This window comes from Oryzias melastigma, linkage group LG18 (genome assembly GCF_002922805.2).
Source record: "Oryzias melastigma strain HK-1 linkage group LG18, ASM292280v2, whole genome shotgun sequence".
In the NCBI taxonomy this organism is placed as follows: Eukaryota; Metazoa; Chordata; class Actinopteri; order Beloniformes; family Adrianichthyidae; genus Oryzias; species Oryzias melastigma.
In genome coordinates this window covers 6,537,339-6,551,516 of record NC_050529.1, presented here as the reverse complement: position 1 = coordinate 6,551,516, position 14,178 = coordinate 6,537,339, and the positions used below count along the sequence as shown (strand labels likewise).

The following is a 14,178-nucleotide window of genomic DNA, read 5'->3' as shown; positions in this document are numbered from 1 at the left end:
ACTTTGACATGGTTTAGTAGTTATGGGAGTAGTGACATCATAGGCTTCTGTGTGATGTCATATGATGTCATCGCCTAACATGGATTTATGTATGATGTTCGCAGCAGTCACTTCCTGCCAGGATCATCTTGTTTTCACATATGGATAAAATGGCTGCACCTTTGAGCAAAAATTTCGCTACCGCCACATGCTCCAAAATTCACCGAAAACTATTCATTAAAATAAATGTGGCAAGAATTGCTAATGAAGCAAAAAAAACCTTTTTTTTATTGCGCTTTAAGAAAAGAAAACTTTTTTTTTTTTTTTTTTTTTTGCTTTTTAGGGGATCTTCACCAAACTTCAGCACCATCACAGTAGTTCTGTTGACCATTGACCTTGGGAGGAGGCCACCATCTTGAATTCAGAAAAATACATTTTTAATACCAACTACAAATTAAAACTTCTCCATTTTTTTATTTATCCATCCATCCATTTTCGAAAGTGCTTCGTCCCTTTCGGGGTCACTGGGATACGGGATCTTAACCCGGTCACTTCTGGACGAAGGCAGGGTCACCACCTGGCGAATTTGCTGAAAAACTTCCATTTAGGCCACCTCTTTTGGAATGAAGGAGCATTCTTTCACTGCAGTTTTGGGTCCTCGTTGGTTCAATGGACGGAATATTTGAAAGGTTGCAGGAGTGTTTGCCTCTGAAGCAACTTCCTGCGCTGACCTGAACTCGGACGGACGTGTGGACAGAACTGGGGAATGGTGATTGGTGGAAGGGTCGATCGGTAGAGACGGTGAGTGGCTGGAAGGAGGAACGGTGGAAAAAAAACAAACAAACCAGGCTCTCCCTTTAGGCCGTGGCATCCCGATCAGTGTCACCCTCAGTGGTGTTTACTGATAGGAAGTGACTGGTGCAGAACACGCCCGCTCACCCGTGGATGGCATTCGTTTCGGGAACAAATGTGCCGATGCTGCACTCCTCCCCGGCTTCATCTCCGTTCCGACTCATTGTGTCTCGGTTGGCGTTTGTCGTCGTAGCCGAGTGAACGGCTTCATTTTCATCCGTTCGAACCCCCACACTCCCTCAAATCAAACATGTTCAGTTTGTAGCCGCTGGGCGACTCCCCCCAAACGAGTGGCGGATGAGGCAAAAAGGCGAGATGGTGAGATGATGACTCTACGCAATCCGCCGCTGATGGGTGTGTTTCTGCGAGCGGAGGGGGAATCCTGCGGGGGTTTCCCCTCCTGTTGTCACTTTGCAGAGCTGTCAGAAAAGAGATCTTTTTTTAACATCTACCTCCAGAGGGGAACAGCAGCTGCTGTTGGTGCAATTTAAATGGATTTTTTTCTGTTTCTTTCAGTCTTCGTTTTATTTAAACTCCCTGATAACTCAAACGTGTTTTCTCCTCCATGATGTACCATTACTCTGGTCTATTCTAACCTATCACCAACCACAAATTAATATATATATTTTTATTGTTGTACAATCAAAACATGAATCCAGTCTGTGTTCGATTTACAACTTTCAGCTTTGAGGAAGGTTCTAAACTAAACGATATTTGAAATAAAATGAAAAGACATCACTGTTCAAAGATGTAAAATATAAATGAAAAATGACTAAATATGAGAACAAGAATTAAAAAAAGTTCACAAACATCACCGTTTTTTTTTTTAAAAACATCTTTTTTATTTCTTACATTTCCTGAAGTGATGATGGAACAAATCTTCATCTTTCCTCCCTGAATCCAGAAACTGGTTGGAGGACCTTTGACCTTCTTGTTCTGCTGGGTAACTTTGGATTTTTCTTTGTGGCTGAGGTAGAGCGTCCTGCCAGCGCGCGCCGTGGGTGGGTGGGTGTGAAGTGACCCCCCCCCCCACCTCCATCCGCTGACTCACAGGAGCGCTCGTGTTTCCTCATCTGACAACAAGTGTGTGTGGAAGTGCGAGTCTGGATGACGCTCCGGCGTCTCTAAACGTCCTTGTCAAAGCTGGCAGCCTCGCTCGGTTTGTCGCTTTAAGCCAACATCACTGAGGAGGAGAAGGAGGAGGAGGAAGAGGAGGAGAGGGGAGGGGGGAGGAAGTCCACTTCGGTCCGGCCCGGCTTGGAAGAGGAGAGGTGATGGGACCAGAGGAGGAGAACAGGGATTTGGAAGGAGTGTGAATGATGGAGAGGGGAGGAGCCAAAGAAGAGAGGAGTGAGGAGCAAAGGGGGAGGAGTTAGGGAGATTAATTCAGAACAGAGGAGGAACACACACAGACACACATACAAACACACATGCAAAGACACAAACACACAAATACAGACACACAAGGACACATACACACAGACATGCAAACACACATAAAGACATACACACAAAGTAACACACACGTGCATACAGACACACAAAGGTACACCTATACCGACAGACACACAAAAATACACATATACCTACAGAAAAAGACACACCTACAAACACACACCGACATATACATACAAACACACATACAGACACGCAAATACACATATGCAGACACACAAACAAACACAAGAACACACATACAGACATACATACAAAGTAACACACACACATAGAGACACACAAAGATACAAGTATACCTACTGACACACACAACCTCACATATAGACACACACAAGTACACATACAGACAGAAATATACAGATACACACAAAGACCACACACACACATAGACACACATACTCAAAGACACACAAACACGCATACACACACAGGTACACACCAACACTCACATACACAAACCCACACAGAGACACACACACTTCAGAGCCTTCACCTTGCGCTGCCGCTTCACACACACACGTGCGCAGACTTTCTCACATGGGTGAGGAAGGCGCCTTGTTCCGGAGGACTCTCCCCCCCACACCCCCTTGACTCACATCTGGACTCGTCAGAACCCGGACCGGACATCCGTCACCCCCCGGCGGAGCACCACCTCCCGTAAGGCACAGCGAGTTCTCGTCACTCTCCGCTCCTCCCTCACCGCCTCTCCGTTCATTCATCCCTCCATCACCCCCCCACCCCCTCCCCAGCTGTGAAGCGGCGTGCCGGCTGAAGGACACGGCGCTGCGCTCCGCTGTGGCGAGGCGCTCTGCTGGGAGAGAGTTGGAGAGCCCGATCAGATAGGGAGAGCGGCGCTCCTCCTCCTCCTCCTACTCCTCTCTCCGTCTTTCTCTCCACCCCGTGCTCCCTCGTTCATGAATGTCACCTCTGTCTGTGGGAAATGCCGGATTCATCAAGCTCTCCGTCCTTTTTCGCTCTCTTTCTTCAGGGTGCGAGGATGGTGACAGGGTGGTGAGGAGCCGCTCTCCGTCCAGCAGCGTCCCTCCATCAGCTTGTGGACCTGATGCCTCAGACCGGACGGTCCCCACTTCTTCTTCTTCTTCTTCTTGTGTGACACAGCTGCATATGGAGAGGTTTTGCTGGTGAAGGACAAAAAAAGGGGAAGGAGTCGTCCCTACGCTATCACTAAATCCACTTTGGAGGGTTTTTATTTGGACACTCCTTTGGGACCTGTTTTATCGTCTTCTTGTTGTTTAGTTTTTTTAAAAATCACTCCAGTGGTTCAGTTTCCATTCGGACTGGGCTGAGAGCACTCTCAGTCGGGGATTTTCGGAGGACAGAGATGGCTCGTCGCAGTAGAAGGACGGTAAAGAATCTGAGTTTTTTCCAAGCCTGAGTCCCAGGAAGAGAGAAGGAAAAGAAAAGGACATTCGAGGGTAACGATCGCTCCCAAAAGTCCCCGTAAGTCTAAGCATTTCCTTCTTTCCGCCCTCTCTCTTGCTCGGGACCCTCTTTCAGACGTCTGCCCCTCTGCACCATCCCTTCAGCAAGTGCTTCGTCACCCTGGGTGAACGGGCGGAGGGGTGGCCCACGGTACCCCTCCACACCTGGGCCCCACCGCCGAGCCGCCGAGGGCTGGTGAGGCGGCTGCAGGGTCAGCCCTGGGAAGATGGCGGCTCTCGCCAGCTCCCTCATCCGCCAGCGCAGGGAGGTCAAGGACCCCCAAGCCAACCGGCAGATCGCCAGCAAGCGCAAGCCTTGCCCGAAGAGCAACAAGTCGCTGTGCCAGAAGCAAATACTCATCTTGATATCCAAGGTTCGACTATGTGGCAGTCGAGGGAGGAAAATGGAAAAAAGACCGGGTAAGCCTTCGTCTGTACCGCTTTCTTTGACTCTTTTGGTTAGATGGCGTCTGGGAATTGACTTGACAGATTAATCCCAAACTGTAAAGCCTCAGAAAAAGGAAATTCCAAGAGTCTTGATCTGAATCTGAATCCAGGTTAATCTGAGCGTTCCACACCAGTTGAGGTTGTACAGAAATTGGAGTTAGGATGGGGTTAGGATTAGGATTAGGACTAGGGTAAGGCTTGTAGAGACCACTTTTGTCGAAGGTAATCTATGGGGATTTGCCCACCAATCAAATAGATTTACGATAAATGTATCAGTTCTGACTCTATTTACCCTCTCAATGAAAACCATTTGCCAAATATGGTCCGTAAATTCTAAGAAATAGCTTTCATAGACAACTGCGTTGACTAATGACCCGACATACTGCCGATGCATCTTTTTCAGGCTCTACTTTTGGGCTTTTAGACCTCACTTTGCCGTCCTCAAAATGGCAGAACTTTGTACTTTATTAGACACGTGGAAGATGCAGAAACCACCATTTGAGACCACTTACGACCAAATGCAGTCCATGAATCATTGATAAAAGTATTGATTATTGTCCTGGGAGGCCACTTTCTCCTCAAGTTGTGCACATGAAGTCAAACGGGGAAGCAGAACCTCTTCTGAGAAAGTTTTCGGCAGCTTGTTTGTTGATATTTCTTTGCTTTGTTTAGTATGTTGGAGACAACCTCCTTTTATTTTGGTCGATCAGAAGGAATAGAGATTTTGTGTCTTGCATCAGGATGTCCTACCTGTCACTTCCATGGCCGTGGACGTCCTCTTCCACCTTGCATAAGTGCATCTGTGTGCACATTCCGTGATGGTTATTACCACGAAGAGTCAAGTTCATCGTGATAATTACAGAAGGAAGCTCAGACGTGGAAGCAGCAGCTGACACACAAGTGCTCGGTATTGTAATCAGGGCTGTAAAATATACCGGACGGTCCGCGGTGGCGACCACTCTTTGGGGGGAAAAGGCCAAGCGTGTATTAGAACCCATTGTTTGCAGTCATTCCCCCCCTCTAATAGCGTCGCTGCTTTTCTCACGCTTATGGATTTATTATGGTAATTGTGGGGATGCGGTGTGGAAGCTGTGGTTACAGATGCATTACCAGCGCCGCCATTTCCCGCTGTGATTTACAGCATACGCCGTTCGGGGCGTCTTTGCCGTTCCCTCGAGGAAGCACATGAAGGACCCCTCTGATCTTTCTTTTGAGGGGTTTGTTATTGTTTGACTTCCTTGTTTTCTTTAATCAAGCTCCGCCTCTTCGTCCAAGCCAGGGGTCAGCAACCTTTAACAGTAAAAGAGCCATTTGGTCTCGTTTTCTACTGATCAAAACCTACTAGGAGCCACATCTTTACATTTTACCTTTAGTACAGGCCAAATTAGCGAAAAATCTAGCTGGTTGCTTAAATATTAGCTGAACTCCAAAATAGCATAATATTCCTCTGTAAATTAAGTTAACCAAAAATGTTAGCATGTTGCTAAGAGAAAAGCGAAACTCTAAATTAGCACTAAAACTCCAGTAGATAACAAATTAGCCAAATATTTTGGCATATATTGCTAAAATATTAGCTAAACTCCAAATTAGCATAAAAACTCATTAGAAACCAAATTAGTCAAAAAAGCTAGCTTGTTGTTTAATTACTAGCTGAACTCCAAAATCGCTTCAAATTTCTCAGTAAACTAAATTAGTCAAAAATGTTAGCATGTTGCTAAAATAGAAGCTAAATTCTAAATATTCCCCAAAAAACTTCAGTAGATAACAAATTAGCCGAAAACAGGATTTTTTCTAAAACATTAGCTAAACTCCAAATTAGCCTAAAACCTCTAGTGGGGAAAAAACTTGCAAAAAAATGTTAGCATGTTGCTAAAATCCAAGCTAAACTCTAAATTTTTTGAAAATTACTATTATTTTATCTTTCTTCAGCCAGAGAGCCACCATGGAGAGATAAAAGAGCCACATGTGGCTCTGGAACTGCAGGTTGCTGACCTCTGGTATAAGCGATACATTTTACTGACTTTATTACAGTTTTATTTAAAAGTACAAATCAAGCAATTTGCAGATGATTGATTAAAAAATGTGTTTAGGAAGATTTTAAATTGCAATCCTTTCCACCTAAATAACAATTTAGGCTTTAGAGTTCATTACAGGAGAATGGTTGTGGTGTGCTAACCACTCTGGGTGGCTGTTATTGGGGGAGGGGGGGATGTCCTCCTTATCTGTGTCCATATCTAGGTCAGTCTGGGGAAGGTTCATCCGTAGCTCGCCGCTCCGACAAAGACGCTGACGTCTCCTTTGATAGATGACGATGAGCGCTGGTGCTGTGCCAAAAACTGAATGTATGTGCTGTAAATCATGAATGACGTATTGTGAGTTGGTTTGTGTTTATTCCCATAATTATGATTTTATAGAAACAGTTTAATTATGAAATTCTATTTTTTTCGACATTTTGATAAAATTTTACGCATATACGTAATGGAAACAAAGCTTATGTGTGTTTAGGTTTGTACATTAAGGATATTTGTGTACTTACAGTTGGAAGAGACAGTATGTGAACCCTTTGGGACAACCTCAACTTCTGTACGAAATGGTCACATGATGTGTTTTTTTATGTCAATCTAAATCAAAACGATTGAGGAAAAACATTGCCTGCTTAAATCATACCAATGTATGTTTTCATGTTTTTATTGAACACAATCGTGTGTCCAGTTTATGCATTGAATATTTTACAGCCGTATTTGTGTATATATGTTGTTTAGATGTAGGTGGTACTGCAAACATTTATTGGTGACATTAATCTGTTAACACCAGAGCTTTAGCGACAACTCTTGTTTTTGCAATTAAAGTATTCACTGATTGGTAACATTAACTTATTGGAGTTGCTAATATAGTTGTTTAAATGATATTATTTTTAGAAAATACTAGTTTCAGTAACTTTTATAAAAGAAGCTGAAGTTGTTCTGATTCTTTTAGCTTCCACTTTAAAAGTTGTGGGTTTTGTGGACATTTATTTAACATTTTTAATGGTTTTAGTCAAAATCTAGTGAACAAATAAAGTTTAAAGCATCTGCAGATGTTTTAAAGACAATATAAGACAAACTTTACTCTCAAAAGTTAAGGGGAAACATGTTTGCGGCCTTAAAAAGTTGAGAGAGCACTAGCTTATAGAACAGGGGTAAACTAACAATAAACCATTTAATTTGAAATAAATTATATTGATAATTTATACTAATGTGTATATATGTCCCTGTAATTTTGGTGTCTCCTCTTATGGTGCACCACAAACCGACTTGTGTTTAGGTGCAGAAAGTTGTTTTGCGTTCATGTTGTTACATTGTTTTACTCATGTTTGTGTGTTTTTCCAGTTTTTTTTCCCCAATCATTCCAAAACAACAAATACAGCGTTTTTCTAAGTGTGTGTTTTTCTCTTAAAGACGTCAACCATCGGTGTATTTGGCAATAAAAGAGGAACAAAAAAAACCACAATTTTGAAATAAAAAAAAAAACGTTCTATATTTCTAATTTGAGGTTGCTTCCCAAAAACGTCTGATCCAGACCGACTGTCAAGTTTCTGAACCCTTTGTGGCACATCTGTTACAGAATCACGGGGTTGCTGGAGCCTATCCTGTTTACTGTAGGACGAATGGGCCATTGACAAGTCACCAGTGTCTTGTCTGAACCAATTAATACGATTTTAAAAGTGATCATCCCCGTATAATGGTAAAAAGGTGAAATTTTTACATTTCAATTGTACAAGTCGAGAAAAACCCATTTTTTTCACCATAAAAACGAAGTTTTTTCTCTTTTGTACCTGCTAGTGCGTCACCATAAACTGTTTAGCTCCCCTCCTTCCCGGTGAAGGCCATTTGAGGCTATTACAGGAGAGAATGAAGTGTACTAAAAAAAAATAACCCATCGGTGTGTGTTTGTGTGTCCGCAAACATTTGTTGCCTCCTTGCCTTCAGGTGAGAGATGGTGGCAGTTAAGTATTTGTGTCCCTGCTTGACCCGCATCCCTCCTTCTCTCTTATACCCCCCCCCACACTCCATACACACACAACTCTAACCCTCACCTAACCCATACAAATGACGCCCCGCAACTACAGCCCACTCAGCTGATAACAAGGTCATCTCGCCCTGCACACACACACAGGTATCAAGAATCGTCAACCCTCGCAGCACTTCAAACAGAAAACACACACCCACACACACAGCTAATAAACCAGCCAACAAACAAATGATGAGATATGTGATAATTTCGCTGGAGAGGAGGCAAAAGATAATTCCATCCAGCTTGTGTTTGAGTCCGATATGATCTAATGAGGATGTTAAGCCGCCTATTGGATATCAAAGCAGAGCTGGAATCGCTTGTATTGTCTCTGGAGCTGCAGCAAAGCCCTCCTCTCTCCTGTTAACAGGAGTTGTCGCTGGTTCCACACAAAAAAACAAAACGGCAGCGATCTGGTCGTACCAATTCATCGGGGCCACATCAGCCGCCCTCATTAGCGCGTACTGATTCGTCAATGAGATCGAGCCGGGCCCATTTACTGCCTGGTGCGGCCGGGGACGGCTGCAGTCGCCGTTTGTCTCTTTATCATCCGTCCTCCTTCCTCTCAGTCCATCATCTTCCTCCTCCTGGCCTTGACGGCCCCCTCCGCTACACAAACACTTATCTTCTCAAGGACATCTGGACTCCTATAAGTGTCTCTCAATGTCTCCCTTCGCTGTTTCCCAGATGTGTCGAATCATCTGGTCCAGAACTGGTTGTTTTTGGATCGCACGAATAAAACAATAAGACAGAAAGTCACATGTATGTTGGTAATGAACATGTCAATATCATGAAATGATGTCGCCACCGACATGTGAATGGCAGACGTTCTTTGGCAAACTGCCAATGAGAGTCATCTGTCCTAGCTATACCGTGGCGGCGCCAGACCGGATAAAGGTGGGCCAAGTCTTTCAAATATCGGAATAGAGATGGGAAAGAAAAAGCCTAGAGCAAGATTTACGAAATTTGCACCGCTTTGATAATTGTAGGTGGCGGACAAGAAGAAGTAGCCCCTCCCTGCTTGTACAGTGTGAACAAGTGTCTTTCAAGAGTGATCTACCATTAGTACAACCTTTCATAATAACTGAGTTTGAGCCAATTACCAACCCGCCGTGTTCTATAGAGTCCGACGACCGTCTCTGTCACCAACAGACCCCGCCCTCCACCCTCTGCCGGTATGGCAGATGTTGCGTGCGAGATGGCGCCCGGAATTAACGATGCAGGGGTGTGAACACTTGGCCTGCGCGATGATCAATGCGGGCCCCTCCCAGACGACTGATTTATGGTCGTTTGTTTCGCCGAAGAACAGTTTTGGATCAACATCAGTCATCATTATCAGACGAAATGGGATATTTCTGCTCTTGTGAGAGCATCTAGTTGAATCTTAAGTCTCTGAACGCTGGGGGAGGGAAGAGCGTCGACGTGTGACCAGCGATCTTTAGATCTGGTGACTTTACTCTTGAAATGACCCCACGGCGTCCTCAAAGCTGCCACAGCGCTTTTGTTGGGATTCACCATCTTGGGAAGAAACTGTTGACACGTAAGCCTTCGTCAATGTCACAAAACCCTCAGAGAGATCTCCTTTTAATCAATAACCCATCATTTTGATGGCAATATTAACATACTGGAGACAGTCGAGCCGCTATTTGCATTTTATTAGCTAATCAATTTCCCGTGTGGGTTGAGCAGAACGTGCTAACGGCTTAGCGTTCCCACACCAGTACGGGTCAGAACGTGATCTCTCAGCTCCACACCGGTGTCCCTGACCAAAGGGACGCTGTCCCAAAGACAGCTCATTAAACCCCCCCACTCCTGTGTGTTTTTAACCTCAAACCTGCTGTCAAGTGAGGACGGAACCGGCCTTACGGGAAAAGGCTGCATGCTTTTCTGCTGCCGTCTGGATCTGATTACATGTTAATTTACTTTGATCACACACGCCGAGGCGCCCAGTGTGGTGTAAGATCCACTGACAGGTGCTCCAGACCGCGACAGGCCAGCGCTCAGAACAACCTCCGTCCCACCGAGGAAAACAAGCCTTAAAATAGAAGCTTTGTACATCGGTCCTGTGAGTCTAAACCTGCGATGAATTTAATGTCAGCCGTCTTATTTTAAGAAAAACAAGTTACGTCATGAGGAATGTGGATCCTCAGTCCGGCCAGATTCTGCTTTGGCGACAAGTCAGATCCAAAGTCAAGTAAGTTAATGTGAAAAATCACAAAATAAATTAGACTCTAGTAGGTGTTTCTGTAGAAGTCAAATATTAAATAAGTTGAGATTGATTTGACAATTTTCAGAAACCCGTCTGACCTTTTTCTTGTTTTGCATTTAATGAAACTTTCTGAAAAACTCACTCTTGAAAGATGTAGGAACTGACCAGTCAGAAAAGACGACATGATGTCAAGAACAGACAGAAAAAAATGTGCTGATAAAATGATGTTTTTTTCTGTTTTTTCATCAATTTACTCCCAAAAAAATAATGTTAGCCTTAAAAATCCAAAGTGAGAAATGTTAACCTAGCAAGCTATTGCTAAGTAAATTATGCTAATTGGAAAGAATGTTGATATTTAGCTAGAAAACATCACATATATCAACCAATTAAAAAAGCAATGAAGTATAGTTACTTCTTGACTCAAAAAGTAACTTTGTAGCTTCAAAGTAAAAGTAACTAGTAATACTGAGAAAAAAATAGTTTTTTGTGTTTGTCAAAATTGAAATTTTCTGATCAGTTCTTGTCAAATCAATTGAAATGAATAGAACAACCATGTACTTGTACACAACCATGAATATTTATTACATAGTAATTAGAATAACGCAGTGTTGTAGTCTTAAAAATCCTGAAGTAGCAAATGCTAGCATCCCAAGCTATCGCTAATATGTACGAAGGACTCACACAATGGGTTGCTGTCCACCCATTCAATGTGTTGGTAACTTTAAAAAAGTACTTAGTTATAATTAGTCACTTCGTAATAAAAAAGTAGGGTTGTAGCTAAATTACTGGGTATTAAAAGTAATTAGTTACCAACGAAAGTAACTGTTTGCTTTTCAGTAAAAAAGTTAATGTTTTTTAAAAAAAATTAATTTTTTTAAAGATGTTTTTTCAATGAAAATGAGCAGTAAAAACATGTAATTGTACGTAACCTTCAATATTTAGTGTTAGCCTTAAAAGGTTGCAGACTTTAAGTAAAAATTGCTAATCTAGCAAGCTATAGCTAAGTCCGGTCTTTTAATGTATCCAAAGATTTATCCACAGATTCCAACAGTGTTGAAAGTAAGTAGTGGAACAATTCTTTTTTTTTTAATTCTAGTCAACTTCCACAATGAAATTCGTTCATTCATAGAAATAAAAAGCTGGTTTTAAAGCCAAGCTTCAAATTGTCTGCAATAACAACAAATATAGTCAATACTGTTCTATTTTAAAGTTCAGTATTGTCACAAAAATCCACGCACAAACATGGCTTATCCCAAAGGCAATTACTCCTCTGCAGAAGACTGAATAACAGACTACATTGGTACAGAGGAGGCCTTTCCTAAACACAGCTGACTCATAAAAATACACCGAAGAGATTCAGCATTTCTGGCATTTGGATAATAGAAACGTCTACAGTCTGTCTCTAGAAATGGTTGTTTTGCAGGAAAATGCTCCATTTCCACAGATGTGATCTGTAACGTCCTTACCGAGGTGCATTTGCAGACACTGAGCAGACTCTGGTCTGCGTTCAAGAACTCTGAGATGTTTATGTTTGTTTACAAAGAAACGACTTCAGCCGGGAGTCTGTGTGCACATGTCTGCCCCGTGTGCTGCTCCCGCGTGCTACACCAGCACAGGTGCGTGACGTGTCCTTCACTTTAACGTGCCATCAATCTGGAAAACTGGATCCGGGCCAGCTCAACCTCCACAACCTCCTCCAAACGGCAGAAGGAACACTAAAAATGTCTGGACTCTAAATGATCTGTCAGCTTCCAGCTCTTTACACAGATCCAGACAGTCAGAAGGGATTATTTCAGACTCCCAGCAGGGGGATTTTTACAGTCCAATTCTCTGAAACCAAGTTTTACTTTTGAAAAATGATGAATATTTTTTTCTATAATTGTCCATGATTTATACATCAACTCTTCTGTTCAAACCTCATCATAAACCATCAATGCAGTTGTTGTAGCTTTCAGGAGTTTTTTTTTTTTTTTTTTTGGAAAAGCTTTCATTAAGCTCTTTTTTTTCTGTCAGCAAGCAGATGTTCCAAGCAGAAAAAAGGCAAATAGTCAGGGATGTGTGGCGCCTGCAGAATCAGCACACTCATTCCTAATTCAAGCTAAAACGACGGTCACATATCCCTAAATGCCACCGCGTGGCAACCTAAATGCAAGTTTAGATTTTAGATTAGCAAGACAAGATTTTGCAGTGACTGGACGATTCTTTGACATTGGTCAGTGGCAGTTCAGGCACATTTGGATGTCGCGCAGTGGCAGTTCAGTGACAGGCGGGTAGCAGGAAGGCAGCAGCGCAAAAGATGGTCTCCAAACAGATAACAAGGCCAAGTGGGCCCCAAATTGTTTAAAAGCGGGCAGAAAATGTGGGCCCCCAATTTAGTTTGTCCGCATTGGCTTAATTGGGCACTCAACTGGCTCACTACGCTAGCCAAGTGAGCTCCACAAGCTAGCAGGGCGACCGCCCAGGCAGTGAAGACAATTTGGGCAAACACACAAACGCATCCGGGGTGCACATTTTCCGCCCACTTTTAAACCAAATGGGGCCCACTTGGCCTTGCCGGCTGACAAAATCCCAAAAATCGTCTAAAAGTCGACTGATTTCAGACTGCTACCCCAGTGCTGCTGCCCTACTGCCACCGTCTGATGGTTGACATTGGCCGGGGGCCCTGCAATGACCGTTCCCGGCCACCATGGGGCCAAATCAGGAGATGGCATTGACAAGATCTCCAGTCGGCCACAGGCACCAGTAAAGAGTACAAGTCTTCAGTGCGCTGTCTTGTGGGGTCAAGATGACCCCACTTTTAATGTAAACACACCAAGCACAGAGTTAACCTGGGAGGGGGATCTTTTTATTATTGTTTCGATAAAATAAAGAAAAAAATCGTAATCTATTACGGCACCCACGGCGGCTCTCTGTCTGCCGCGGAGTCAACCACCTGCGGGCCAGCGTTGTGAGCAGGTTCCCGGGTGTCAGAACTCGCTATGCTATCCACCAGCTCCATCTGCTCTGTGACAGGCCGGCGACTCGTCCAGGTTATATCTCTCCCTCGGCTAACAGTAGTCGGGACAGTCTCCGGCAAACCTGCTGCCCCCACCAGGTTAAGAAAATCAATGGAAGTTCAGGACAAAAATGGTCACATCAGGCAGCCATATTGGATTTTTTTTTTTTACCCCGCTGATCAAGTCACTGAAAACGTCTCATTGCTAAAACTGAGTCCCTGATTGGTTGACGCGCCGCAGGACCTCATGTTGCATATGTACATTGAATTAACTTTGAAACTAGACGACCCTATCGCGCCAATCACATCCGTTGTGACTGCAGCTTTAAACAAAAGTTAATATATATTCCCAGAAATTAACAGTTTTGAATCTAGTTGTACTTACTGACTTGGAAACTGATTTTCTTTAGTAAATAGTCCTTTATTAAGTATATAAATAGAAATACTTGCAATAAAAATCAATTTTATATATATATATATATATATATATATAAATGGTATATAATATTAAATTATATGTATATATATGCACATATAATTTAATATTATATACCATAAATATATATATGAAAATTATTCTCATATTTATCATAAATTCTCTTATTTTCCAACGCTTTATTATTTTCTTATCCTAAAAATGTTTGATTTTTTTCAGACTTACTTTAATCTAAAAGACAAAGACTGCTGTGGAACTTGGTTTTCTCTTCCACAAAGGTCAAAAGACAGTTGGAATGTGACTCATGCAC

The 14,178-nt window shown here is 42.9% G+C and overlaps 1 protein-coding gene and 1 long non-coding RNA gene across 3 annotated transcripts in view; one reads left to right on the top strand and one right to left on the bottom strand.

Annotated features, from left to right (window-relative positions):
• Positions 1 to 274: 274 nt before the first annotated feature.
• On the bottom strand, positions 275 to 2,921 carry LOC118600047. The gene is made up of 2 exons (XR_004949618.1): positions 2,783 to 2,921; positions 275 to 2,087 (listed from the first exon to the last, which is right to left on the bottom strand). It is a non-coding gene; the product is annotated as an uncharacterized LOC118600047 (long non-coding RNA).
• A 989-nt stretch (positions 2,922 to 3,910) lies between these two features.
• The window catches only part of fgf11a (fibroblast growth factor 11a), a 102,582-nt gene continuing 92,314 nt past the window's right edge, over positions 3,911 to 14,178 (top strand). For both annotated transcript variants that reach the window (XM_024287791.2, XM_036216643.1), the window contains exon 1: positions 3,911 to 4,151. In XM_024287791.2, the coding sequence (XP_024143559.1) occupies positions 3,959 to 4,151 (193 nt within the window). In that variant the 5' untranslated portion in view covers positions 3,911 to 3,958. The remainder of the gene's footprint in view (positions 4,152 to 14,178) is intronic.